Source organism: Mycotypha africana, assembly GCF_025528875.1.
Source record: "Mycotypha africana strain NRRL 2978 chromosome Unknown BDF20scaffold_10, whole genome shotgun sequence".
Lineage (NCBI taxonomy): Eukaryota > Fungi > Mucoromycota > Mucoromycetes > Mucorales > Mycotyphaceae > Mycotypha > Mycotypha africana.
In genome coordinates this window covers 598,556-623,451 of record NW_026515734.1, presented here as the reverse complement: position 1 = coordinate 623,451, position 24,896 = coordinate 598,556, and the positions used below count along the sequence as shown (strand labels likewise).

General features: G+C 38.2%; 11 protein-coding genes across 11 annotated transcripts; 8 read left to right on the top strand and 3 right to left on the bottom strand.

Annotated features, from left to right (window-relative positions):
* Positions 1 to 13: 13 nt before the first annotated feature.
* Positions 14 to 1,923, bottom strand: BDF20DRAFT_107900 (cell division cycle 123). Its single transcript, XM_053074695.1, has 6 exons — positions 1,864 to 1,923; positions 1,360 to 1,792; positions 1,208 to 1,289; positions 690 to 1,143; positions 503 to 616; positions 14 to 442 (listed from the first exon to the last, which is right to left on the bottom strand). The coding sequence occupies exons 2-6, from the start codon at positions 1,548 to 1,550 to the stop codon at positions 216 to 218; spliced, it is 1,068 nt and encodes a 355-aa protein (XP_052932827.1). The 5' UTR covers positions 1,551 to 1,792; positions 1,864 to 1,923; the 3' UTR covers positions 14 to 215.
* BDF20DRAFT_826122 (short-chain dehydrogenase) lies at positions 1,739 to 3,187 on the bottom strand (the record flags this gene model as incomplete). The annotated part of the gene is made up of 8 exons (XM_053078039.1): positions 1,739 to 1,792; positions 1,864 to 1,973; positions 2,044 to 2,192; positions 2,287 to 2,320; positions 2,398 to 2,543; positions 2,617 to 2,698; positions 2,797 to 3,029; positions 3,117 to 3,187. The coding sequence occupies 8 exons, from the start codon at positions 3,185 to 3,187 to the stop codon at positions 1,739 to 1,741; spliced, it is 879 nt and encodes a 292-aa protein (XP_052932826.1).
* A 1,457-nt stretch (positions 3,188 to 4,644) lies between these two features.
* Positions 4,645 to 6,051, top strand: BDF20DRAFT_826466 (uncharacterized protein; the record flags this gene model as incomplete). The annotated part of the gene is made up of 1 exon (XM_053078079.1): positions 4,645 to 6,051. One exon carries the CDS (start codon positions 4,645 to 4,647, stop codon positions 6,049 to 6,051), a length of 1,407 nt encoding a protein of 468 aa, XP_052932825.1.
* A 429-nt stretch (positions 6,052 to 6,480) lies between these two features.
* On the top strand, positions 6,481 to 8,304 carry BDF20DRAFT_802917 (uncharacterized protein; the record flags this gene model as incomplete). Its single annotated transcript, XM_053076426.1, has 1 exon — positions 6,481 to 8,304. A coding segment is annotated over one exon (1,824 nt), but the record flags the coding sequence as incomplete, so codon positions are not given.
* A 3,802-nt stretch (positions 8,305 to 12,106) lies between these two features.
* BDF20DRAFT_889586 (uncharacterized protein) lies at positions 12,107 to 12,865 on the top strand. Its single transcript, XM_053082138.1, has 2 exons — positions 12,107 to 12,467; positions 12,524 to 12,865. The coding sequence occupies exons 1-2, from the start codon at positions 12,253 to 12,255 to the stop codon at positions 12,798 to 12,800; spliced, it is 492 nt and encodes a 163-aa protein (XP_052932823.1). The 5' UTR covers positions 12,107 to 12,252; the 3' UTR covers positions 12,801 to 12,865.
* A 1,142-nt stretch (positions 12,866 to 14,007) lies between these two features.
* On the top strand, positions 14,008 to 15,777 carry BDF20DRAFT_838531 (mitochondrial carrier domain-containing protein; the record flags this gene model as incomplete). Its single annotated transcript, XM_053079172.1, has 6 exons — positions 14,008 to 14,011; positions 14,084 to 14,110; positions 14,383 to 14,477; positions 14,518 to 14,670; positions 14,744 to 15,059; positions 15,158 to 15,777. The coding sequence occupies 6 exons, from the start codon at positions 14,008 to 14,010 to the stop codon at positions 15,775 to 15,777; spliced, it is 1,215 nt and encodes a 404-aa protein (XP_052932822.1).
* A 551-nt stretch (positions 15,778 to 16,328) lies between these two features.
* On the top strand, positions 16,329 to 18,095 carry BDF20DRAFT_797376 (major facilitator superfamily domain-containing protein; the record flags this gene model as incomplete). Its single annotated transcript, XM_053076291.1, has 5 exons — positions 16,329 to 16,409; positions 16,488 to 16,659; positions 16,754 to 17,056; positions 17,260 to 17,393; positions 17,709 to 18,095. Coding segments are annotated over 5 exons (1,077 nt in total), but the record flags the coding sequence as incomplete, so codon positions are not given.
* A 615-nt stretch (positions 18,096 to 18,710) lies between these two features.
* BDF20DRAFT_979845 (rab family small GTPase) lies at positions 18,711 to 20,139 on the top strand. The gene is made up of 5 exons (XM_053085112.1): positions 18,711 to 18,935; positions 19,023 to 19,040; positions 19,154 to 19,196; positions 19,280 to 19,456; positions 19,528 to 20,139. The coding sequence occupies exons 1-5, from the start codon at positions 18,882 to 18,884 to the stop codon at positions 19,857 to 19,859; spliced, it is 624 nt and encodes a 207-aa protein (XP_052932820.1). The 5' UTR covers positions 18,711 to 18,881; the 3' UTR covers positions 19,860 to 20,139.
* A 200-nt stretch (positions 20,140 to 20,339) lies between these two features.
* BDF20DRAFT_990448 (uncharacterized protein) lies at positions 20,340 to 21,711 on the top strand (the record flags this gene model as incomplete). The annotated part of the gene is made up of 3 exons (XM_053085322.1): positions 20,340 to 20,515; positions 20,599 to 20,637; positions 20,713 to 21,711. Coding segments are annotated over exons 1-3 (1,188 nt in total), but the record flags the coding sequence as incomplete, so codon positions are not given.
* A 29-nt stretch (positions 21,712 to 21,740) lies between these two features.
* Positions 21,741 to 22,455, top strand: BDF20DRAFT_889543 (uncharacterized protein). Its single transcript, XM_053082137.1, has one exon. It carries the CDS (start codon positions 21,943 to 21,945, stop codon positions 22,432 to 22,434), a length of 492 nt encoding a protein of 163 aa, XP_052932818.1. The 5' UTR covers positions 21,741 to 21,942; the 3' UTR covers positions 22,435 to 22,455.
* An 817-nt stretch (positions 22,456 to 23,272) lies between these two features.
* BDF20DRAFT_889541 (CDP-alcohol phosphatidyltransferase-domain-containing protein) lies at positions 23,273 to 24,880 on the bottom strand. The gene is made up of 7 exons (XM_053082136.1): positions 24,718 to 24,880; positions 24,474 to 24,608; positions 24,358 to 24,397; positions 24,171 to 24,284; positions 23,996 to 24,077; positions 23,823 to 23,904; positions 23,273 to 23,729 (listed from the first exon to the last, which is right to left on the bottom strand). The coding sequence occupies exons 1-7, from the start codon at positions 24,800 to 24,802 to the stop codon at positions 23,581 to 23,583; spliced, it is 687 nt and encodes a 228-aa protein (XP_052932817.1). The 5' UTR covers positions 24,803 to 24,880; the 3' UTR covers positions 23,273 to 23,580.
* Positions 24,881 to 24,896: the final 16 nt, after the last annotated feature.

The window sequence follows — 24,896 nt, the reverse complement described above, 5'->3', positions numbered from 1 at the left end:
GACAGGAATAATATAGATTTTCTAGGGATTTGTAGTATACAAGTAATAATCAAAGAAGAAGTAACAGTATAAAGAAGAGAACAATAGAAGAACTGTATTAAAACAAAAAGAAAAGAACAACAAACTCTACTTTGTCACACACACACACACAAACATACAAAACTGTCAGGTGAACAAAAATTCGTCATAGGTAAATATAGTGATCAAGAGCTTTTTTATTCTTCATCAGCTTCACTATCACTGCTACATTCCCCACTCTCTGCCTTACGCATTGCTTTCTCAAATTCCTCTGCGAATTCTGCGATTGACTTCCCTGATGATAAATCAATAACGTCCTTCGGTATCATATTTGTTGCAAATTTAGGTGCATTGCACGCCAAAGAATCAGATTCTGCTTGCGATTCAATAATACGGATGTCAGGTGTTTCTTTTTCAATATCGACTAACGAATTATAAAATGGTCATTAAATGTATGGAGCTGACAGCTTTCGTTTTTACTTACATGTCATCAGTTCATTCCAGTGATATAGTAAACTGTCTGTTGCTGGACTGAATGGATTAAAATCTACAAGATAGACCTTATCCTTTTTGCGCTCAACGTAAATATCAAATGTATCTACCATAGCAAAAGTACAACGTTAAAAATTATACTTTCGTTCCATGCTCTCGTCAATATGCAGACAACCTACAGTGATTGCATTCGAACTCTTCTCGAATTGTATCTTCAAAAAACTGGTAGATTAGCTGTTCAATATCTTGCTTCATATCCAATAAGAAGGGATAAAAGTAGGTATCTCTCTGTGTGATACCGATGATTTCACGGTTTTTAACAAAGCATCTGAATTCCATCGATGGTTGTAGGTCATACCACTTTCTAAGGACAAGTGTAAACTGCTGTTGATGTTCTTCATGTTCATCTTTGTCGACACAATGCTCATACGCATGGTTCAAGTCGTGGTAAATGAAGTCCGAGGACTTTAGTAATAAGAAGACGTCGAAAGGAGAAGTGCATTTTAAAGATTGTGTTGCTGATATCCAAGCGGCGTCTCGTGGCGACGTCCAGTTTAACTTGGGAAAAACAGCACCTTCATACTCAACGATAGTTTCTCGAATAAATTGTTCTACTTCGGGGAAATTAGGTGTCTACATTAGTGAGTCAGTTAGAGATTCAACCACTGTTGTCGTAATCGAGAAGATCTGGAATTACCTTTTGGGAATGTTCAGACTCTGAAAAGACAGTCTCTTCAGTATCAGAGTCTATTTCCTCAATATTTGCAGCTTTGGGTTGGCTTATTATATTTTCACGGAGTCATATTAGTTGTCTTCCAAACAGACGTGAATAGGAAATATACGGCTTACCCATCTTCCACTAAATATATCCCATCTCCTGCATTCAAGTATTCGACAAACTCATTGCTCAAATTATAGATCCTTGACTTAAAAGTGTGGCTTTTAAACTTGGGGTACCAGTTGCTAAAAGCACAGTTTTCTACGTCTTTACAAGTAATACCAATCGAGTTGATCTTTTCAGATTCGAGTGTTTCGCTCATGGTAAAGGTAAGATCAGAATTAAGTTTTTTATGCACAGCTTCTTTCTGTCAAAAAGGAGCCTTGATCTGAGTTTTATTTGCCAACGTAAAGGATATCACTTAGAATGTAAGAAGAAAAATTCTTTTTTGCATGTATCTTTTTAAAAGTAAAAAGAGATGCATTAACAGCGAGCGCATGACATTAGCTATCAGGCGTCGGTGAAGTTGATAGGTACAATGCCTTTCGGCTCTCCTTCAGGTGTCTAAATGCCGAAAAAAAAATCACTAAACTGTCTCTTACATAATCACGCATAAATAATTTGACAGAGCTTACCACATAAGCCGAGGCTAGACCACCATCAACTCTGAAATCCGTACCGGTAACGAATGAGCTCTCATCTGAGGCAAGGAAAAGAGCGCCATAAGCTTGTTCAATTGCTTCACCTATCGCTCTAAGCATTAGTAATTTACCGCAATTTTGATTACACACAATGGTAGAGCACAGTAAGCTTACCGAATCGGCCCTGAGGCACATGGACAAGACGTCTTTGCTTCTTCTCTTCAGTATTTAAAAAGTCCATCAAGAGAGGTGTACGAATGGGGCCGGGACAAAGAGAGTTGAAACGTATATTTTCACGAGCATGAACCATAGCAAGCTCACGTCTATTTCCCCAAAGAGTTGAAACAAGAAAATAAGTACAGACACAGCACACATAAGTTAGAATGTAGCTCTACTTTTTAAACAGATAAAACTCACGTCATGGCAAGAACGGCACCTTTGGATGCGGTATCTATATGGAAATAGTATATTTAAGATTCAGTTGTCTCGAAACATAGAAAAGAGAACCTTTTTTTTTGTTTCACTCACATGCTAGCTGAGGTGTAGCAGCACCCATTAAGGCCACAAAGCTAGCAGTATTGATGATAGAGCCTCCTCCACTTTTTCGCATAGCCAAAATAGCGTATTTACAACCGTACCAAACCCCTTTAACATTGATGTCCATGGTCAAATCCCTTCAACACAAAGGAAAAAAAGGTTCATGAAATTCTCATAACAAACAACAAAGCTCAGACCTACAATTATTACCATATTCGTTCTTCTGTATTCAAAGCATTATCGTCTTCCGGATGCATGATACCAGCATTATTGAACATAATATCCAATTTACCTGATAAGCGAATAGATAAGAAATGATGAGTGTATGACCTTAATTTTCAAAATTGTCGTCTTTTACAAGATTCCTTATTTCCTTTAATGTAGACATACCGTAAGTTTCAACTGCTCGGTCTACTAATGCTTTGACTTCTTCTTCTTTAGACACATCAGTTTTCACGGCTATGGCAAAATCATTGTGTCCTTCCCGTTCTACTGTTCCGTCAGCATTGACTATCTCATGGATCCGGCATACGGCCTTGTCAAGTGCGGCTTGATTGATATCAGCACAAACTACCATCGCACCTTCTTTGGCAAACAAAGCAGCTGTTTCAAAGCCAATGCCGCTTTGGTAAATATTACCGAATAGGGTATCTTCAGTACCACATCCTCTTTTCTATTTTCTCTTTCAGCTTATTGTTATATTAGCCTACCTGGCGGCACCAGTAACAATAGCAACTTTGCCTGAAAGTCTGTTTCGGGACGTTTTTTCGGTTTGCAACATTTTACAAAATATAGGGCCTGTATCTTTGTGCAGTGATGAGCGTCAACAAATAAAGAAATAAGACTTTATGGGAATAGGTGAAGAAATGAAAAAAATAAAGAAGAAAAGACTGAAAAAAGAGCGTGTAAACTTATTTTATACGATAGCGTAATAGGTTCGCTGTGTTAAACTGTGAGAAAAAGAAAACACGGTAAATCATAAATTAAGCTTATATCAAAAAAAAAAAAAAGAAAAATTCTAAAAACAAACGGATACTCGTACCTAAAATGATGACCTGTATTATCGCCTCTGACATGTTGCTCAAAGGTGACAAGCACATACTTTGGATACGTTTGCACCATATTTTGATATTGTAAAGTTCTGATCTTTTGACACACAGTTGCCTGAAAACGAAGAAAATTTCAGAATGAATGGCATGGCTCTAAGTTAAGTATACAGTTTATAAAGTAATGTTCAGTTAATAACAGAACCTAGTATTATTCGAAATCTTTCCTAACGATTGTTAGCTTTATGCTCCCCTTTCTTTCAATCATGCCATACTATATCAAAGTTGTTAGAATAGTACAATGTGACAACTGTGAACGTTTTTATGCAGGTCAAGGTCATCAGTTGGAAAAAAAGCAAGGTACGTAGAAAGAAAAAGAAGGTTGACAGATCACGTTCAACACATTTATAGCGTCAGTTAGATGTCGCTTTGTTATGCATCCCCGTCTCTCTCTCTCTCGTGTCGCCCTTTCCTTCACTTGCCCTACCAACAGTCACTTTGTTGAGTTTTGCTTTCTATAACCGTGCCTTGACTTCCTGTAGCAATGAAATTCTTCAAGAGGCAAGTTTTTCATTATTGAAACGCTGTAGCCATTGCGTTCGTTTTTGACTTACTGGTCTTTATCACGGAGTCCAGTATATCTAACGAAGATAGTCCCTGTTCTAAATGTTTTTTATTTGTATTGATCGTTTTTCGAAGTGCAACTGCCGTCCTTATTGACCGGATCAGTTTCAGCTTTATTAACCTGCAAATAGGAAACATTCAAGCAATAACATCAAATCGCGATACAATAAAGTGAAACTGTACTACCTCTTCTGACGCCATAGCCATCTTTTCGACTTTTCCAATGCCGTCAGGTTCTGCATTTTTTTAGCTTGTTCTGTTCCTCCCGCTTAAACGAATATTCATATGAATTTTGCGAAAAAGCTGGCTTTTAAAAGAGCTAGTGGCCTTTCTAATTTCCCTATGGCGAAAGCTATCGTCTTATCACTATAAGATCATGTTATCTTACTCTACTGGCAATAAAAGATGGCTGGTGGTATATCTCTGTATAACATTTTCTTTAGTATTACTATTTATTTCAGCGAAAAGGTCTTCAGTGCGAATTCCAGCATCAACGCAAGATAAGAAAGAGAGTCAAGCGACCATTACTACCGATCTAGAAGTTGAGCATCAGGACGATGACAGAAATATGATACCAATAGAATTCCCATCTACGTTTTCTTACCATATACCAACAGCAAATGAAAAGTTCCTTACTTATTTTCCTCACTCCGGGTTCCATAATCAACGTATCGAATTAGAGAATGCTCTGTTATTAGCTTACTATTTGAATCGAACATTGATTTTACCACCTGTCTATTTAAGAAATCCAGCGTTTCCATGGAGCATATTCGATAAAATGTATTCAAGACTATTATTGCAAACAAAGCATGGTTTAGAATACTGTCACTCGATCAGACCGGGTGAGCCATTACCAACAGAGTGCTTATCCTACCATCGTTGGACAACTGTACCGTGGACATTTTTCTATACTGAATTGAAGGATTTAACAGCCAAAACCAATGGTCAGCTTCGAATCATATTTAGAGATGATGATGATCTTAGTTTTGAATGGATCAGAGTGACGTTAAATCTACAAAATGAAGATGACATTTACTTTTACAAAGATTATTCACCATTTGATTACCGTGTCTATGATTTACCCGAATCAACCACACCTTTGAAGCGTTACACACACAGAGTTGAGCTAGACTCATTGATGAATATAAATCAAACTGTCTTACACTTTGGTTCATTGTTTGGAACCTATCGCGTTTTGGCTCAAAAGGAAGATCATCAACAAGTATTTCAATGGATACGCCAAGCCATGATTTTCACCAATTCTCATTTGGTGGACACAGCTGACCAAATTGTCGCTCAATTAGGCGGGCCTGGCGCCTATGTGGGTATCCATTTGCGTGTTGGTGATGGTCTCTTTAAAACTCGTGGTTCTATTCATGTCGACGATATATACCATCAACTTGTGAATGAGTATACTGATTTGACTCGAACCGAGTTGGAAAAGAGATACGATAAACATCACAATGAAGATAGAAAAGAAAATGAAGGATATGAAACCAGACAAATCCCAATGCATAACGAAAAATTACAGCAACAGCAAGTGCAAGAAGTGGAACCAACCAAGGAATCGATCATCGTTCAACATCCAACAACGATAGCACAACGATTGGGGCCTAAGCCTTCCACTTTGCGAATGAAGTGCCAACCTACCGATGGAAGAAACGACGCATTTAGCCAAACTGTCATTTTTATAGCTACAGATTGTCCTCATCCCCGGGAACATCCATTATTGCGTAAAATATTCGAGACGTTCCCTTGTACCTTCGTATTGGATGATTTCGTAGACGATCTGGACAAGCTTGGTCAGATTTATATGAAAAAAGACAACATCAAACTAGAACCATGGCTTATTCCAATGGTAGACGCTGTGATTGCTTCGAAAGGGCATACCTTTTACGGTACGACGTCAAGTACTTTCTCGACATACATTGAACGGCAGTTACATCCCGCCTACACAAACCAGCCAATCAAATAATGGAGGCATTTGTCGCATCCACTTAAATACAATATACACAAGATTTTCAGATCGATCGTATAACAACACCAAATTAGGACCAGTTGAAAAGGGAAGCTTTTTTTTTTTTTCAGGATAATAATTACCCGATTAATATGACCCGAGAACTTTAATCCTATGCTGTCATAGCAGCAAAAATAATATGAAAAAAATGTTTTTTCTTCTAAGTAATTTATTCTTCTTGTTGTGAGATTCTTTCAGGTCTTTTCCGCCTCTTTCTTTTTTATTCTTACCTGTTCTAAGTCTATTTTTGGTATGAAAATTATTCTATCCCTTTCGCTTTATTGAATACTTTCTTTATCTTTTGTGGTTTTTTTGTCATCTTTCGATCTATTACCGACTGTGTTCGTCCCCAACTTATTAACATTGCATCATTATAGAGGAAGAGGTAAGCGTCCCTTTGACCAGGTGAATCTAGATACCTCCACTGCAGCTGTTGAAAACGCCAACAAAAGGCTCAGATCACAGCATGAGGATATAGACGTTGCTGCTATTTATGACCAATTCAACGTCTGTCCGTCATGTCATAAGAACTTATATAAACCCTGTACTTTGCCTTGTGGATATACAGTCTGCTCAGTATGTTTACAAGATCAACAATCCAGTCAACAACCTTGCCAGCAATGTGAGCGTGTTCATATCAGCCCGATTCAGCCTAATGTGTTAGTCCAGCAATTACAAGATATCATTAACCTTTCTTTGAAGAGAGGAACGAAATCTGTTCAAGAAGAAGAAGAAGAGAAGCAATTACATAGAAAACTAAGAGCAGCTTGTGAATGTTCCATTTGTTGTCATCGTTTGAAGCACGCTTCTACTACACCCTGTGGCCATACCTTCTGTAGACACTGTTTAATGCGCTCATTGGATTACCAGCGCCAATGTCCTTTTTGTCGTGAACCTATTCAATTTTGCTCTCCACCAACCAATCTTTTGATTTCTATCCTATCTCTTCTTGAGGAAGACAGCGAAGAAAACGTTGAAGAAGAACAGACATCCTCCGATGCGACAGAGACAAGAGTGCCTTTACTTATAGGAAGTGTAGCTTTTCCCCATATTCGATGCGCTCTGCATATTTTTGAAGCACGGTATCGCCTGATGCTACGAAGGATTATGTCTTCCGACCGAAAACGACTGGCTATATGTTCAGCTCATAGATTGCCTTCTGCTCCGACGCCGTTTTACGAGTACGGCACTATGCTTGAGCTGACCCACGTTCAGATATTGGCTGACGGACGGTTCATTGTCGAAGCTATAGGGTCACATCGCTTTAAAGTGATACAATACGACCTGATAGATGGCTATCACATGGCCAAAATCGAACGGATCGATGATATTGACCCTGAACAGGAGGCTTTACTGGAGCAAAGGCAGATATTAAAGGAAAGCGCGAAAAGAGCAAGGCAACAACAACAACAACAACAATCATTGCGGCAGCAGCAACAATCATTGGCACTTCATTCTTCTGAGAGGCCATCACAGAACATCATGTTACCGCTTTCAATGACAGCTCAACCGCCAGCATCTTCATCATTAACGCCACGCTCTTCTTTAATGTCACCCGTATCCATGGCAAGGCCATCTCATCCTTATCCACATAATGCACAATACACTCCATTGGTGGGACAACGAAGATCATGGGCAGAACAGACACATCCTGAAACGCGACCTCAAATTAGCAGAGCGCCTTGGTTACAGATGCATATGCGCGGGTTAACTGCTGCAAGGCAAAAATCTGCGTTGCCTTCTTCTACCATGTCCGGAGCTCCTACATCTGGTATAAATGAGCTTCCTTCACAACCTCAACTTATGTCTCAGACTCTGCTTCAGCCTACTTTTCCAATCACTAAATCTCCTAAAGAGCACACTACAGAGGAGTTGATAGATCAAATTGCTAACTTTATTGAAAAAGTTCGACTTCAGACTGGTAACAATCATCCGTCGACACAGCAACAACTACAGCAACAACAAAGTATGTCTCATTGGCTCAACGCATTGACTGATCCGCCCACACCACTGAGAGGACCGGAACGTGATAACGTGATTTTTGTTTGGTGGGTGATCAACATGATACCAATAAGCGAAGATGAAAAGGCACCTATCTTAAGTTTAATAACATTACGCGAAAGGGTTTTAAAGGTGCTATCTTGTATTGCCCAATTTGAAGATCAGTGGTCCTTTTTCTTACACCACAATAGTAATAGTCGCTCCTCTTCATTAACATTATCCTCATCATTATCATTAGCATCATCAGCATCGTCAACATCAACTTCCGCAACGCCTTCTTCTTGTTGTATTTCTTAGATATCCGAGACTATGTAATCATACTGTAATCAAACCTTATAAACACAAGCGCATAACTATATATAGCAACACTATATGACCTTCTTTCTAATGTTAAAGGCAATAAATCATAATGAAGTGATTCTCAATGATATGGTGTGAGCTTAAGAGCCTAGAATATTTGATCATGCATACGTTTCCGTGGCAGATCAGAAATATACCACAATGTGTCAAATAACGGGCCTCGGCCCTTGATATTGCAGCGTTTACGGAACCGGTTACCTAAACCATAAGAGGTGATAAATAGTAACCATCCTTTCATAAAGAGCATAAGCATAATTATTTATGGCGGTGCTGATAAATACTCAAACATCGAAGATCGTGCCGCATAAGGGAAAGTCTATCCCATTTTGTGTTCATATGTTCTGTTTACAATAATGACAGACAAGCTATCAATTTTTTTTTTATACTTTATTAGATTTTTATTTGTATTATAATTTGGGTAGGATATAAAAATTAAACATAATATTTTTTCAAAGGGTATTTCTCAAAAAGTCAGGTAATTGATAGAATAAACGCGCATGTTGTAATTTGTGATCACAGCACGACCATAAAGCCCTGTGACAGTCTTTAGACCTATGTTGTTCAAATTTTAGACTACGTCTTCTAATTTGGGAGACGGTTCATACAACTGTGTGATGATGTGTCATCCTAAATCAGAGATTTTCATATTTACAGTGCTTCCACTCTCCATTTACCAAATGTTTGAAAACTTCGACCACTTTTTTAAGAAAGATTGGCCAATAATGTGAGACTAAATTGACCAGAAAAAGGAGACTCTTTTACCCAAATGTTTGAGGTGAATTTGACCATCTCTTCGAAAATAAATTAACCAACTTGCCAAATAAATTGACCAATGTTTTGGTCGAATTGATTACAAAGGCTCTTTATTGAAGTATTTAGAAAAAACAACTGACAGAACACTGGATGAAATTTATGCTTAAAGACGTCCGAATAAAAAAAAAAAATGTAAGAATAAAATAATATGAAATAGTCATTTCAATTCTTACTCCTTTGTTGATATTCCTGTATCATAATTCTTTTGAGGGTACAAAATCATGCCTTGGCAATCGCTGACAGTAACCATCTAACAGGCTGCAACCATGCCAGGCCTGAGCTTGTTCTCCTTATCCCGTGAATTACTTTTTACTATTGATTTTAATCTTCACCAAGCACTATTCTTTAATAAGCACATAGCCTCTTTCGTTCAAAGCTTCCACAACAAAAGAAGGACTATTGTAATAAACAATTGCTGACACACCAAGAGCTTTTCGGCCAATAAAATAATACAGTGTGGAACTCATACAAGCTTCAAAAATGGATTAACATCAAACGTCTGCCCACCAAAATATGCTGTATTATTTACCCAAGCCAGTTTTACTGTTAATTTCGTATGTATGCTTAATATGTAGTATTGTTCGATAGATCATAATATCTTGGAGAGGTTTAAGTAACACCCTTTTCCAGCCTTCACAGAATTGCGCTTTTTAAAAAGCCATAGCATAAACTATTCAAATCACAAAGCAAATGAAGTATCTTTTATTCGTACAAATACTACTGCTCTTTGTTAACGTCAACCGTTCTAGAAAAGAAAGGCTAAAAAGCATTTACATAGCCATAACTTCATGTTAAAAAATAAAAAAATTCAGAGTAGTTTATCAAATTACGATAATAGGATTTATATAGCTTGTATTTCTTTTATTTTTCTATTCAACATCTCATTTTCTTGAATTTGGAAGCTTTAGCATGAATAGTGTCGCCAGTCTTTCCAATAACATGGTGATGGCAAAAAGGTCGAGGCTCTGTCGTGATCCATCGTGTTGATCAGCCATAATACTTTTGTGTGTATACCCTAAATAAAGGATCATATCAGGTATCCTTTTGTTTGTATACCCTAAATAAAGAATCATATCAGGTATCTTTGGGTCCTTTTGACTATCAAAACATTCTTTTTTACCTGGTTTCTGTAAGACTGATCAAGGATAAAAACCCAGCAGCCTTCGCTATTTTATGCTTGACTAATGTTCCGCACTAAGGTGACGGATCAAAACATTTCAAATGATGACGCAGGTATATAGAAAAATTAAGCAGGGAAAAAATGGCTTTGCATCATTTGAAACTTTTGGCTCGTCACCATCAATGTTACAACACAGCTTAAAAATCATGCAACCAAGAAATTTGAGGTTTTGCTTTGACTTTATCACTGTATCATGAGCATTGCTTATTTTTATCATACACCTGCAAGAAAATGGAATCTAATAGATGCCATATGCTATTATGATTCACGCTTATCTTTTGACTCTTTTTTTGAACTTTTAACAGACATAAAAAAAGATATAGTCACTGTTGGCCAAACACAAACATCAATGAGGAAGCATCAGACAGTACCTCTTAGTGATATCAATGTAAATTTATTTTTGGCTTGATAAAGTTCTTCTTTTACTATAGTCTATTTTTCGTTTAGAAACTCCTGAATCTAAGTTTTTATAAACATTATGTTGAACGATAATCTGATAGTGATGCTGAGGAACAAGTAGAAGGTGAAGAACATGAAAATACCGCAGAGACCCATAACAAAACCCCAAAAAATCAAGAAGATAATGGTTCGAATGTTACATCTGCGTCCCCGTCTACACCTGATCCTGCCTCTGTTTCTGCTTCCAACGAGCTAGCTGGTTTCATTAAGGTCTCCAATACCTTCAACAACAGTGGATTAATTTCGAATTCAAACATTTCTGTTATTGGCAGTAATATAGTAAGTATATAGGAGCAGAAATACAAGCGATCTTTTTGTTCAGTTTTTTTTAGCTAGGAAACAAACGGAAATTAGACAATGTTGACACTTCCACTTCGGTAAGGCTTTTTTATATTACAAATGATTGATGATAAGCCTAAATCTTAGTGTCTTTAGACAAACAATAAACGCGACAATCGTGTTATAGACACTTTAGCAGCTTTTACAAACAATGTAATTGACAATGTTAGTTGGCAAGTTATTGCATATCATTTCTTTTTTCGTTTACCCTTTCGAATATATAATGTAGTCTGAGCTACGTGCAACCGAAGGAAAGAATCAATACCGCTTCACTACACCGTCTAGTACAACCGAGAGTCCGCACAAGCCTAAATTGCGAAAAACCCACCTTGACGCATTGAAAAATGTATTTCACTTTGGCACTTCTTTTTCCTCCACCAATCCTTTGACTAAAAGTGAATACCAAGCATGCGAAAACGAACAAAAGTCAAACAAATCACTCCGATCGCTAAATTTGATTGACTGCTTGATCTCTATGTTGGGCGATGAGCCTTTTAATACATATAATCAAATGCTTTGGTCATTCAAAGCTAGTCACAGTTTAACACCTGAATCAGAAGTATTTTTAGAAATCATTAAACATAGTCTTTGCTCATTTCATTTAGTCTGTCGAACTGTGCCTGAGCTTACTCTGAATCATGAAAGAACTCACTTCGTTGAGAATGTTATTCCAGAGTGTGAAGGATTGTCAGCCCAACCAATAGAATTAGAGCACGTGAGGTCCGGCTCGGTGCTCGGTAGAATGAATGAGCGGAAGTAGATAGTATAAATAGATAAAGAGAAATATACTTTTAATAAATGAGCTTTCTTTCATAGAACAATCTTATATCTAAGTTAAGAAACAGTACAACAAAATCTATACTGGAAAACCAACCATAGTTATTTCACGGACTACTACTCCTAACGTGTCAATGGTGGAGAACTGATCTGGAAAACCAACCATAGTTATTTCACGGACTACTACTCCTAACGTGTCAATGGTGGAGAACTGATTTCATTGAATTCAAATGGTAAGAAAGAAAAAAAAAAGAGACAGAGAAGAAGGTAATTTCTGTATCTTTTTTTTTCGTAGGTGTGAAACCCCCTTTTTATCCTCAAGCCATCTGAATCTTAAAGACTATGATTATGATCTTCGTGCTGCCCCTTTCAACAAGCTTATTGATGCCCTTGGTATTTTGAAAACTCAAAACAATATGGAACTAATAATTGTGGAAGCGTCAAGGTAGTATTATCAAATTCGATCTACAGTATCTTCATTCTTACTAATGCATCTTATAGTGGTGCTATAAAAGAAAATACATCGCATACCATTGAAGACTCGCTAAAAATCCTTGAATGCAGTGTATCTGCTTTGAAAAAAGAAGTTGCTCATTATAAAAATGCCTCCTTGAAAACATTTAAAAGGCTCAAGGTTTATTCATTGCAAGTAATCAGGACTCAAGTCACTCTGAGTGAGATGTCTCTGTATGACAAAAATTACTGGAAGTTTATCGAAAAAAGGTCTGCTAAATTACCAACAAACTGGAATGATGTGATGTCCTCTATAATTACCTAGGCCAAATATATGTAATTGTTCACCTAAACAACATTACATGTATTTTCCTATCTGCCCATAATTATTTACAAAGTCTCAGACATGCCTTTTCTCAAAAACAAATTACTTATTCCAAAAGATATAAAAGAGACCTAAACATTGACTCGAAATAAAGACAATTCAATATCTTTTTATAGTCTTGCTACTTAACTTAGTCCACTATAATCCAAATTGATAAGATTTACAAATGATCGACTTTGTTTTGTTCAGTATCTTGAACTTTTAGCCACTTTGTTTGTATGTATACTGCAAATATAAAAGATATATAGGTGCTCTGACTTTTTTATATAGGATGGCATTCTTTACAACACAACAGGTGCAAAATCAACTAGTAAAAGAAAACCTTGGGCTCGTTGAATTTAATGGGCCATCTGTCGAATCCAAGAAGCAAATATTCTTCTAGAGTGATATAGGCTCCAAGAGACCTCCTTTCATTAAAATATCCATCATCATTATGGGCAATAGTCCTATCCATCGCTCGTCTTTTGTTGTGGAAGCTTTGAACGAAAGAGGCTATGTGCTTATTAAAGAATAGTGCTTGGTGAAGATTAAAATCAATAGTAAAAAGTAATTCACGGGATAAGGAGAACAAGCTCAGGCCTGGCATGGTTGCAGCCTGTTAGATGGTTACTGTCAGCGATTGCCAAGGCATGATTTTGTACCCTCAAAAGAATTATGATACAGGAATATCAACAAAGGAGTAAGAATTGAAATGACTATTTCATATTATTTTATTCTTACATTTTTTTTTTTTATTCGGACGTCTTTAAGCATAAATTTCATCCAGTGTTCTGTCAGTTGTTTTTTCTAAATACTTCAATAAAGAGCCTTTGTAATCAATTCGACCAAAACATTGGTCAATTTATTTGGCAAGTTGGTTAATTTATTTTCGAAGAGATGGTCAAATTCACCTCAAACATTTGGGTAAAAGAGTCTCCTTTTTCTGGTCAATTTAGTCTCACATTATTGGCCAATCTTTCTTAAAAAGTGGTCGAAGTTTTCAAACATTTGGTAAATGGAGAGTGGAAGCATTGTACCTGCTTTTATTACTTGATTTGTACTTGGATTGTTACACTTGACAATTTTAACGAAAAAAAAAGGGTATAAAAGGAGGCAAGAAGATTTTATGATCCAACATTTAAGACCGGTTTTAGAGTAGATTAACAAAATGGGTAAGCAAATGAACCGTCCAAAAGCGAAAAGATAGAAGGATCACATATTCAAAAATCTCGGTAAAATTCTAGCTGAAAGTGTGAACGATTTTATTGCTGGTAAATACAGGATTATCTTTTTTTTTTTTTTTTTTTTTTTTTTTTTGCAGGATCAAAAGAAGCATCAATCGAAGAGGAGGGGAAGGGGGTTTCGATAGTGTAAATAGGGGCTTTACAAGAACAGAAGCCGAATACGATTGTTAATCTTCCTTTCCATTCTTTTTGTGTGTGTGTGTGCGCGTGTGCGTGTGCGTGTGCGTTTGTGTACGCGTGTGTGTGTGATCAATCTCTTTCCAGACCTTAAATAATGATTACTCTTTTATTTTTTCCAGGATGGATCAGTGGTGCAGCAGGAATTATTGTTGGGAGTCCTTTGGATGTATTGAAGGTAAAGATGCAAATGAAAAAGACTGCCCTTGGAGACAATGTAAAGTCTTCTTTGACAGATTAAACTATTTTGTCAAAAGGCGCGCTTGCAAGCACCTGTTACGAGTTTACTGACTGCTCAACAAGACATCTACGGCAGTAGTCACACTGCTGTATCAAAGGCAACTACTGTAACAGTGACACCGAAATTAGGATCTTGGGCTACGTTTAGAAATATGATTCAAACAGAGGGGGTAACCTAAACGGTTTTTTCATTTTACCAAAGCCAAATTCCAACGTTGTTCAAGTTGAATTATTACATGATAGCTGGGCTCTTTATTCAAAGGTGTCTTATCACCTATTGTCGGATTAGCTGGTTTGAATGCCTTGCTCTTTGTGTCGTACGGATCGATTATTCGACATTTTGAAACTAGCTACGAGTCGAGTTTTTCAGGTCAACAGGCACAGAAGGGATTCACGCCAAATCTAACCCAAGTATATATCGCTGGCTGTGGGGCAGGAACTATTTGCTTCCTGCTGTCGACGCCTATCGATTTGATCAAACTACAAGCGCAAATGACCAAGGTACCTACGTCAACATTCAGAGTAGTGAAAAGAATTTACGGAAGGAGTGGACTAAGAGGTAATAACAGCTGCAGTCAGGGCTACGTATATCATTTTATATGATATATCATTAAAATACTTTTCTTCTCATTCCCAAACCCAAACCCCAAAAAAAAGGTTTCTATCAGGGCGGATTCATCACTATTATCCGGGATGCACCAAGTTACGGACTTTATTTTATGGTTTACGAGGGAATGAAGCGACTATTGGAAGTATCTGACAATAACTGCAGCAACAATGTTTCGTATGACAGCAACCAAAATACAACAAATAGCTATCATAATGCATGTAAGCTCCTGGTCGCAGGGGGCATGGCAGGTGTTGCATCTTGGGCCGCTATTTATCCCATTGATGTTGTCAAATCAAGGCTTCAAATGCAAGAACAACAAATACAGCAGCAGCAGCAGCAGCAGCAGCAGCTACTGTATAAACCGCAGATAAAGAATCACTCCACATCAACAATAAGCATAACAACAACAGCACCAGCAGTAAGAATAGCCTCACAACAAATAATGGCGACAGCCGCAACTACTTTTGCTAACTGTAACTGTAAAGAGAGTACAAGTATTCGAATCGATCGTCCTTATGCATCTATTAAAGACTGTGTTATACGGTCATTCATAGTTGAAGGTTTCGGTGTCTTCTTTAGAGGGCTTGGGCCAACGCTTCTTCGAGCATTTCCAGTGAATGCTGTTACTTTTTACGTTTATGAGATGACAATGGATTTATTGAAATGACGTATCATAGAAGCAGATAGTAACTTTGTTTATTGATAATGGCTTATGCGATGTTCTTTACAAGATCGAAAGAAACCCCCTTTCCTTTTTTTATTTTAATTTTTTTACGCTTTTGATCATACTGCTAATGTACCCCGCCACCAAATTCGTTGTCTCCTGCCTTTTTTATATGCTTTTCTCTTGTTAAACGACAGAGCATACCGTAGCTTTGGAAGTAAAAATGAAAGAAGATCACTATATATGACCGAGTATTTCAACTCGGCTTCTTTTGCTTCTCTTCCATTGTCCTTCTTTCATTCTAATTTTTTTGCTTTTTGCCACTACTTTTTAGTTGGCCTTTTTTTCTTAACACCCTTCTTCAAACGAAACAACACCCAACAATAAGCTCTGTATCAACAAAGGATATTTTTATCATGACACATCAGGACGATCATAGTGAAAAGATATCACATATAACTCTTTCGATAAAGAGTGAAGAGAGTACTCATACAATGACAACGGCACCTCATTCTGAGCATCTCAGCAACAGCAATAAGTTAAAGAGAAAAATGAAAAGAAGGCCGCTCTTATTCAAGATAAGAGCTAGTAAAACATTTGTATTTTGGACTGCTGCTGTTGGTCTTTTTACTAGCGTAAAGCCTCTTTTTCTATGCGTGTCATTTCTACCCATATCTCACGTAGCATCTAAATAATCGTCCATATTCATTTAGACATTCGTGCACTCAATACTGTTTCCATTATCTCCATTCATCGTCGCTCGTATACGAAATTTGGATAAAGATGGGACGGATTATGCTACGTCCGCGGGCATTACTGAAAATATAGAGATGACTTCTCATGATACAGGCATTTTAGTAGCTCTTTATGCGGTCGGACTATTATGTAAGTTTAACAACAAAGAAAACAGACCACCCTTTTTTTTTTGTGGGATTGACTTACGTTTCGAACTGTAATACACATGATTGACAATCGCTAGGTGGATCACCCATTTTTGGTTATCTGGGAGATCGAATTAAGCAAAGAAGACTGCCGATGCTATTAGGCACTGGAGCCTCAATGGCTGCTAACGTTTTATTTATGGTTAGTACTACCTATCCTATGCTATTGGTAGCTCGTTTTTTACAAGGTGCCTCTAATGCTTGTGTCTGGACAATGTGTCTATGCCTAATAGCTGAAAATTGGCCCAAAGAAGAACTCGGCGTACAAATGGGAAAATTAGTAGGTTTTTATCCGTTAGGCATGATGGTTGGGTTGCCTGTTGGTGGTAAGGCTTTCCCTAGTACAGAAATACACTACAGACGGAAAAACATAAAGACAACTGATGACCCTTTGTATTATTTTCTGTAGGACGTAAATATTGCTTTTTCTCTCTTTTTAGATAACACGTTTATGATCGCTATGAAGATCTACAAGTCAAATATGACAAACTAACATATTCTGCTGTTTTTTTTTTCTTGTTTCTCGACCTCATTGTCGTAATAGTATTGTATAGTGAATTAGGACATGCAGCGCCGTTTATTGCATCCATGTGCTTGAGTGGTTTAGACATGATCATGCGTCTTATTTTGATTGAGCGCTCAAGTGCGCCTCCTGAATGGTTTTCCCAAGATACAAAAGTGAACGATGCCACGCAAGCGGCCATGGATCAACAGAATGACATCGAAAAAGGTAGTCTCCCAAATAAGAAGGTCTCCGAAGAAGCAGAACAAGAAGAAGCGACACCAGCAGCAGTAGCAGCAGTTCGAAAGCCTTCGGTTACATGGTTTCAGTTACTAAAACAGCCGAGACTCATTGTATCGCTTTCCTTGACCATGATTGTTGCTATTGTTATTAGTGCTTTCGAGGTAGGGTTTGAACAGACATTTCTTATTCACTCCTTCACAATTCATTATTAATGCAATCGATTTCTTTTTTTTTTGTATTGGAAATAGCCCGTCATGTCGATGCGTATGGCTCAAGAATGGGGCTTTGATGCAGCTGGCTGTAGTCTTATCGTTCTTGCTTTCATGATTCCGTCCATTATTGCTAGTCCCATTTGCGGTTGGCTATGTGATCGTTATGGTACGAAAATTGTCGCTCTCGTCGCTTTGACTCTTGCTACACCCTCTTGCATTATGATTGGCTATCCAAATGCGCAACACGGTCCTTTCTGGTTGTTAATTCCTGTACTTACCATGGGCGGTATCAATATTTCAGCTTGCCAAGCCGCAGTCTACCCTGAGATTGCGAAAGTTGTAGAGAAAGAAAACAAGAACCCCGCGCATTCGTCTGACGGCCTAGCGAGGAGTTATTCTCTTTTTAACGCCGCTTATGCGATCGGTATGTGCGTAGGACCTCTCATGGCCGGTTATCTCTACGTTTCCATAGGCTTCTTTTGGTTATGCACTCTGTTGAGTACGTTTTTCTTTTCGTTTATTCCACTGGCTTATTTGTATGTTGGTGACGATCGAAGGTTAATTGCTTACAAAAAGACAGCAGCAGCAGCAGCAGCAGCAGAAAACAATGATATAGATGTGTTGGGTGCTTCTTGTATTTCTTCTTCTTTAACGACCACCGGTGATACTCAAATGAGTCGCGATAGTGCTATCAAGAACAAACTGCCATCTGACAAGAGAAACAAACTCCCTGACGACCGCACGCTTACAGTGGAAACACTCGACATTGTTTTTCCTGAAGAGTCGAGGGTATCTCAGCTCACGGCGACGACTATTACTGCTGCAATGCCGGATGGAACTGTCTTTAAGCAACCTTAAAACCAAAGCTGCAGGTTCTTTTTCCGTCAAACAGCGTCATTCTTTTGCGTCTTTTCAGATCTCTCTTTTCCTCCTTTTGCTGGGTTTTTTTTTGGGTTGTGTTGAAAGATCACATGATAAGTCTCTTCGGGTCTAACTTTTTTTTTTCCCCGATCTCCCCGTCATAATAAGAAAAAAAAAAAAAAAAATTGCTGTACTTTTTATTAGTTAGAATTCTATTCTGTTTCTTTTTGCCTTTGTAAATAAGCTTAAATCAATAAATCATACGCAATAACAATAATAAAATAATAAAAAAGAAGAAGCACCTTTTCGAACCTTTACAGTGGAATTCATTTTTTTCAGAAATAAGACATGCACAAAGACATTCTTAAAATTGTGCTAATTGGCGACGGTGGTGTGGGCAAAGTAAATATCCTTCTTTTTATGCATGGAGGTAAAACAGGCATTCAAGATAGGCGACAGAAAGATGTATTTACGTTGTTTTTTTATTAGACTAGCCTTCGAAATCAAGTAAATATTATTCAATCAGGTTGATGGTTTAACATTCAATGCTATGGACAGCTACATTTGTTTTATTGACTATCGAACAAAAAATAAAATAAAATAAATCATCTTCTATCTAGTATATCCACAAACGATTCACAACAGCCTATAAAGCAACCATAGGTAAATCTACAAACCAACTTGAGACCAAGTGGGCAGGAGAGGAGGACTCACCTATGTGTTGTCTATATCAACATCCATTGTAGGTGCTGATTTTATTACAAAAGAAGTCGAAACAGACGATGGTAGAAAAGTCATGATGCAGATATGGGATACAGCAGGACAAGAACGATTTCAGTCCCTAGGTGTTGCGTATTATAGAGGAGCAGATGCCTGTGTACTGGTCTACGATGTGAACAACTATTTATCATTCCAGCATTTAGGTAACTTGCAAGCACTAAACATTCGACGAGCAGACAAGTTTCTAATGTACCTTTTTTGGCCCTTTGTCAAGACCGTTGGCGACAAGATTTTCTGAAGCAATCATCGTTGCCGGCAGAAGAAGCAGAGAATTTCCCTTTATTGATCATTGGAAACAAAATAGACATAGATGACAGAGTGGTATCGAGACGACAAGCCAGAGCTTGGGCAGAAACTCATTCGAGTGACAAGATGCAGATTCCATGCTTCGAGACAAGTGCAAAGAATGGGGATCATGTGGAGAAGGCTTTTGCTCATATTGCGCGGATGGTGAAGATACCTCAAATGGAATTGGATATGAACGAGAGTAACTCCTTTTCGTTGACAAGTAGTGACTCTCGATTCAAAAAAAGTCGATGCTGTTGATGTGTGTGTGTGTGTGTGTGTGTGTGTGTGTGTGCACCTAGGTGGGGTGGGGGTGGTTGCTACACTTATCGTTGTTATTCTATATATCCTTTAACTTTTTATTATTATTAATCATCCTAATATTCTCACTCTTATAGCCTTCATATCTTTTACTTGTGAAAATCCCGTAATGATACATATACGTAGAAACGTACACTTTTAACAAATGTTTTTGTACTAGAAACATTTATTTTAACCACTTATTTATTTTATACTTGTAAAAGCGAATAAATTATAATATATTATTATCTATTTAACTGCTATGTGAGCCATCCTATTGTTCAAGTGCTTTGATGTCATTTACTGCTTTATTTTAGAGAAAAGGAAGGCCAGAAGCGGGTGTGCTGAAGGCGTTCAGTGATGTCTGTACTCTAAAATTTCTGTATTTCAGTTTCTATTTTTTTTTTTTTTTTTTTTTTTTTTTCTTCTCTCTTCTTTGCTAAAATTCCCTGCTTTGTCATAGAGTTATGACTAACATAAATAAAGGATATGGCATTTCAGATATAGAGAGCGGATCCTCTGATATGGATGTCTCAAGTGGTGAAGATGACACTGTGATGACTGTTGATGCCTTGAAAAGGGATCAAGTGTCTGATCTGGGTGACGAAGGTGTTGATGTAAGTTACTCTGATCGGATAAGTGCTCTCCTTCACGTTTGCTGGGTAATAACCGAACACTTGGCCCCTCCTCAATGAAATAGCTTGCACCCGTTTCTTTTACAAGAAAAGTTGGTCAACACGTAAGAGATCATTATGCACATCCTTTACCCATTATACCCAAAGTTGAACCTATTTTATCTGCACCCTCCAAACAGACATCGTCACAGAAGGTAGTTAGTATGCAAAAGCCATCGTATGTGACATCAGTAACGAGCACTCAGAATACAGAGGCGATTATTATATCGGATGATGATGACGACAACCTTGTTGCAGAAGCTGAAGACGATGAGGACAGTGATCGTTTCTTTACGCCACCTAGCTCACCTCGTCTTATGGACACGCGAGAGTTGGCGAGAACTTCTATGACGACGACACCGACGATGGCTGCGACGAATGTGGGAATGACAGCGGCTTATTGGAAAGAGAAAAAAGCGCAACAGGAACTGATAGATAAACTGCGGCAACAAGTGCAGGAGCAAGGAAGGGAAAACAGTAAATACAGAAAATTGTTGGACAATCAGCAGAAACAGCAAGGGGAGGTTCAAAGGCAACTGAGTGCACTTGAAGGACAAAGTGCAGCGGCCAAGACGAAAATGGCTGAAATACAGAACAAACTCAACATGGCTGAACATACGCTGAAAGATTTGAACACGACGTTATTAAGATTGGAAGTCAATCTTTCTATGACCAAAAATAAGAAAAAAAAGCCTTCCAAATCAGCGACCCTTGCGCCTTCTCCCATAAAGAAACCCGATACAAAAATGTCGCAGAACGATATACAGCAAGCAAAGAAAGAGAAAGGTAAAAGGGTCGAGACACAACCGCCGCCACCGCCGCCACCGCCAGGACAGCAAGAGCAGCAAGAGCAGGAAGGGCAACAGCAGCAGCAGCAGCAGCACCTGAGTCACAGTCAGAAAAAAAACCGGAGAAAAAAGGCAAGGGGAAAGGGTAAGGCAAACACGCCATCCACGGACAATCCAATGATCAGTGACAATGAAGTCGAGGGCGCGACGAATGCGCCACTGACGCAGCACAACGCCACCGATGGGCAGCGTCAAAGCATATCCATGGCTACTTTGAATATTCCGGACGGCAGTGCCATGCTGCCATCCAAGGACGATGCATCCATCCAAGGTGGTCCTCTCACTGTGGCTGCTGCTACTGCTACTGCTACTGCTACCATGGTGGGACCATTTTCATCACAATTATCAGCAATTCAGCAACACACGAGTCGACAACACATTGCTGCTCAAACGCCTCCCCAATTCATTGCTGTGAACAACAGACCTTCCAACCAGAGTTCAACAACAGTGACGCCTGCTTCAGATCCAAAATCACCCTCTTTTTCGCCCACTGAAGCGTCAAAGAAGCAGCAGGCTCATGGAATGTCACTGCCTGCACGTCCATTTGAGCCTTTCAACAAAAGCACTCAGCATCCAAAAGCCATCGAGATTATAGATATTGATGGTCTTATTGCCGAAGAAGAAAAGGAGGAGAAGAGACGACGAGAAAGTCCAGAGGAAGGGGAGATTGAACAAAAGAAAAAACAAAAGGCTATTGCAGGTGATCATACATCACCTCAACAAGTGACCCAACTTCTACCGCAACAGCCAACGTCTCCATCTCCTTCTACGTCAGCAGCAGCACCACCCTCACCCTCACCACCCTCTGTGCCATCACCGCCACCACCTTCCTTTGCAAACCAAAATACTACAAATGGAAAAGCTTTCCGACCTTATCGATCAGCCTTTGCCTCCCTCGGTATAAGGAATACCAATGCTCAACCTCAAAATGCATTATGTCCCGCTGAAACTACTGGAGGTATTTGTCATGATCCTAAATGTAAGTACTCTCATTTTTCTGACTATGGAAAATAGAAAAAAAAAAAAAAAAAAAAAGATATCTTTACGAGGGATTTTTTTTTTTTTTTTATTTTTTTTTTTTTCGTTATACCTTTTCAATACGATATTCTTTTTTTCATGAAATATATAATTGTATCCCACTCTGATGATTTTATGCTGACAACAAAAATAAAAAACCCCATTTTTCCTTTTTTGTAATTATTGTATTTTCGGTTTTTGACTTGGAACTTTTTTTTGCAAAAAGAAAATTGGGATTCTTCCATTAAGCAAATTCAAGAAAATCAAGTGACTATTTATTTTTGAATTCGGACACTTTCAGTATACTACCTCAAGACTCGCTTCTTTCTGCACGCGTCTGTCCCTTCGGCATGCCTGATCCAGCCCCCTTTCAATGTTCTGAGGTAACCGTTTTTCAGGCTTCGATGACACGCGGTATACAGAGCATTATTACTGTCGAATAGAATGTCTTTGGTGTTGCTTCTTTTTCCTTCGTCTAGCGCTCACTTATAGGATCAACAACTTGTAAATAAGATGGATGAAACAGAGGCTTCTATCCGTTTTTGTTGATCCTATCTTCAATGAAGGAGGCATGATAGATCCTGCGATTATCAAAAAGAAGACATGAAAAAAAGGGGGAAGCTGAAAGATGGCAAGAAACGAGCAGAACAAAACGTTGTCTGTTCCTCATGTGGCAGAGCAGGCCATAGTAGGCCATCTTCATCACTAGGCTCGAACTCTAAGCCTCCCAAAGGATGTCTTGCTCCTCTAGCTGTTCGAAGATGGTTACAAAGTTCTGATTGAGTTGTGTTCTAAGAACAGAAAAAGAGCGAGAACGATAGAGGAGGTCGCATAGGCGGGCATTGAGCATTTTGACAGAAAAGGTATAATACCAAAAACTATGCTTTCATCCAAAAGGAAGATTGAATACGTCTCAATATAAACTGTAGAACTGTACAAAGAAACAGTATTGGGATCTAGTTCCAGTTTCATGAGGGACGTTTTCTTGAGTTACAGTCATTCGTGATTGAGTGACAACATGATCCTTCTTTTTGTTGTGTACAACCCATTTTATCATTTCAAGCCTTTTTATTATGACGAAGGAGACTGACAAATATATATAAACTGCAACACTATCCTACCGAGCGGCGATGAAGGGGCTTTTTACTTTAATTTATTGATTCCCAAATTTGCTCTTTCTTCTCTATCAATCGTGGATAATGTTTTGCTGGCATTGATAATTTGGACAATATTGATAAATTGTTTTGCAAAGCATATGGCACCTGTGATTCCTAGAGCGATATACCAAGCCGCTAAACACAATAAAAAAAAAAAAAGAGAGGGTGTGTGAGCAAAAGGTGATCAGGAGGATGTTGAATAGGCGATAAAGTAGATTGAAACATTACTGTTTAAAGGTCCACTGAATTTAAGAACGTAGAGTGCAACAAAAAAGAGTTCATTGCCGGCACACATGATAAACAAGACAATCTATCATTTGGGTCAAGAAACGTGTGTGTGTGAGAGAGAGTTCTTCTTTTGATCTTCTATCTGCTCATTCTTCATAAGGAGTTTTTCTTACATTATTGGTATAATAAATCTGCAAGTACCAGCTTTGCTTTTTACTGATTTTCTTATGACTCGACGATCCAGAAATCATTGAACTGTATAGAGGGTGTGTGTATCATGGATGAGGAAACGAAAAAGAGACACAAACGGAGGGTGTGCATTTCCTTAGGGGGCTAATTTCTTTTTACCTGTACATGTGCATATAATGTGAGCTGAAATCAAGCGAAATCAAAAACTGGAAAAGAATCGTCCATTGAGGATATTGAAGCGAGAGAAAGCATAAAAGACAAGTCGTAGTGCATCTAACCCGTGCAAAAAGGAAAAAAAATAGATCAGTCAAAGCTGTCCTGTTCCTCTCCCTGTCCTTTCACTTACCTATCTGTCACCATATCTAAAACAGCTCCGAATCTACTGCCTATTTTATCAAAGGACATCAGCTCACTCCTTGCATGTTCTTCTTTCTTCTTCAAACCCCAAGTCCAACCACTTACATTGATTAAAGTGTCTTGCTGCATTCCCATCAACAGCATCCAATAAACAAGAAATACAATATAAACTTACGCATACTTTTGGATGCCATGGCATATAATACAATGATAATGAAGCCAAGATAATTCGTGTATAGCCTAATGTTGCGTCATTTAAATGAAAAAAAAAAACATGCATCAATTGTCTTTGCAGCTTTCTCTTTGCTACTCATTCATTCCTTGCGTCTCCATGACCTTCCAAACTTACCAATGAGGTTAGGTATGAACAAAAACACATTTTCATTTGTGCGCGAGACTTCCTTCTCGGTGGCTTTGATCGTCGATGAAGACATGAAAAAATAAATAATGAATTAGAAGGGAGTGTATGAGACGAGGTGTATGCTCTACGTAAAAGAAAACGAGAGAGGAATAGAAATACTATTATAA

Coding starts and splice junctions, on each gene's coding strand:
- BDF20DRAFT_889586 (XM_053082138.1), top strand. CDS start 12,253: ATGGTAAGAAAGAAAAAAAAAAGAGACAGAGAAGAAGGTAATTTCTGT. Junction 12,468..12,523: donor ATAATTGTGGAAGCGTCAAG/GTAGTATTATCA, acceptor TGCATCTTATAG/TGGTGCTATAAAAGAAAATA.
- BDF20DRAFT_889543 (XM_053082137.1), top strand. CDS start 21,943: ATGTCACTGCCTGCACGTCCATTTGAGCCTTTCAACAAAAGCACTCAG.
- BDF20DRAFT_107900 (XM_053074695.1), bottom strand. CDS start 1,550: ATGAGCGAAACACTCGAATCTGAAAAGATCAACTCGATTGGTATTACT. Junction 1,290..1,359: donor ATATATTTAGTGGAAGATGG/GTAAGCCGTATA, acceptor AAATATAATAAG/CCAACCCAAAGCTGCAAATA. Junction 617..689: donor AGAGTTCGAATGCAATCACT/GTAGGTTGTCTG, acceptor TTGCTATGGTAG/ATACATTTGATATTTACGTT.
- BDF20DRAFT_889541 (XM_053082136.1), bottom strand. CDS start 24,802: ATGTCTTCATCGACGATCAAAGCCACCGAGAAGGAAGTCTCGCGCACA. Junction 24,609..24,717: donor GTTCATACCTAACCTCATTG/GTAAGTTTGGAA, acceptor ACGCAACATTAG/GCTATACACGAATTATCTTG. Junction 24,078..24,170: donor CATTATATGCACATGTACAG/GTAAAAAGAAAT, acceptor CCCTCTATACAG/TTCAATGATTTCTGGATCGT.
- BDF20DRAFT_979845 (XM_053085112.1), top strand. CDS start 18,882: ATGCACAAAGACATTCTTAAAATTGTGCTAATTGGCGACGGTGGTGTG. Junction 19,197..19,279: donor AGCCTATAAAGCAACCATAG/GTAAATCTACAA, acceptor CATCCATTGTAG/GTGCTGATTTTATTACAAAA. Junction 19,457..19,527: donor TTTATCATTCCAGCATTTAG/GTAACTTGCAAG, acceptor CCCTTTGTCAAG/ACCGTTGGCGACAAGATTTT.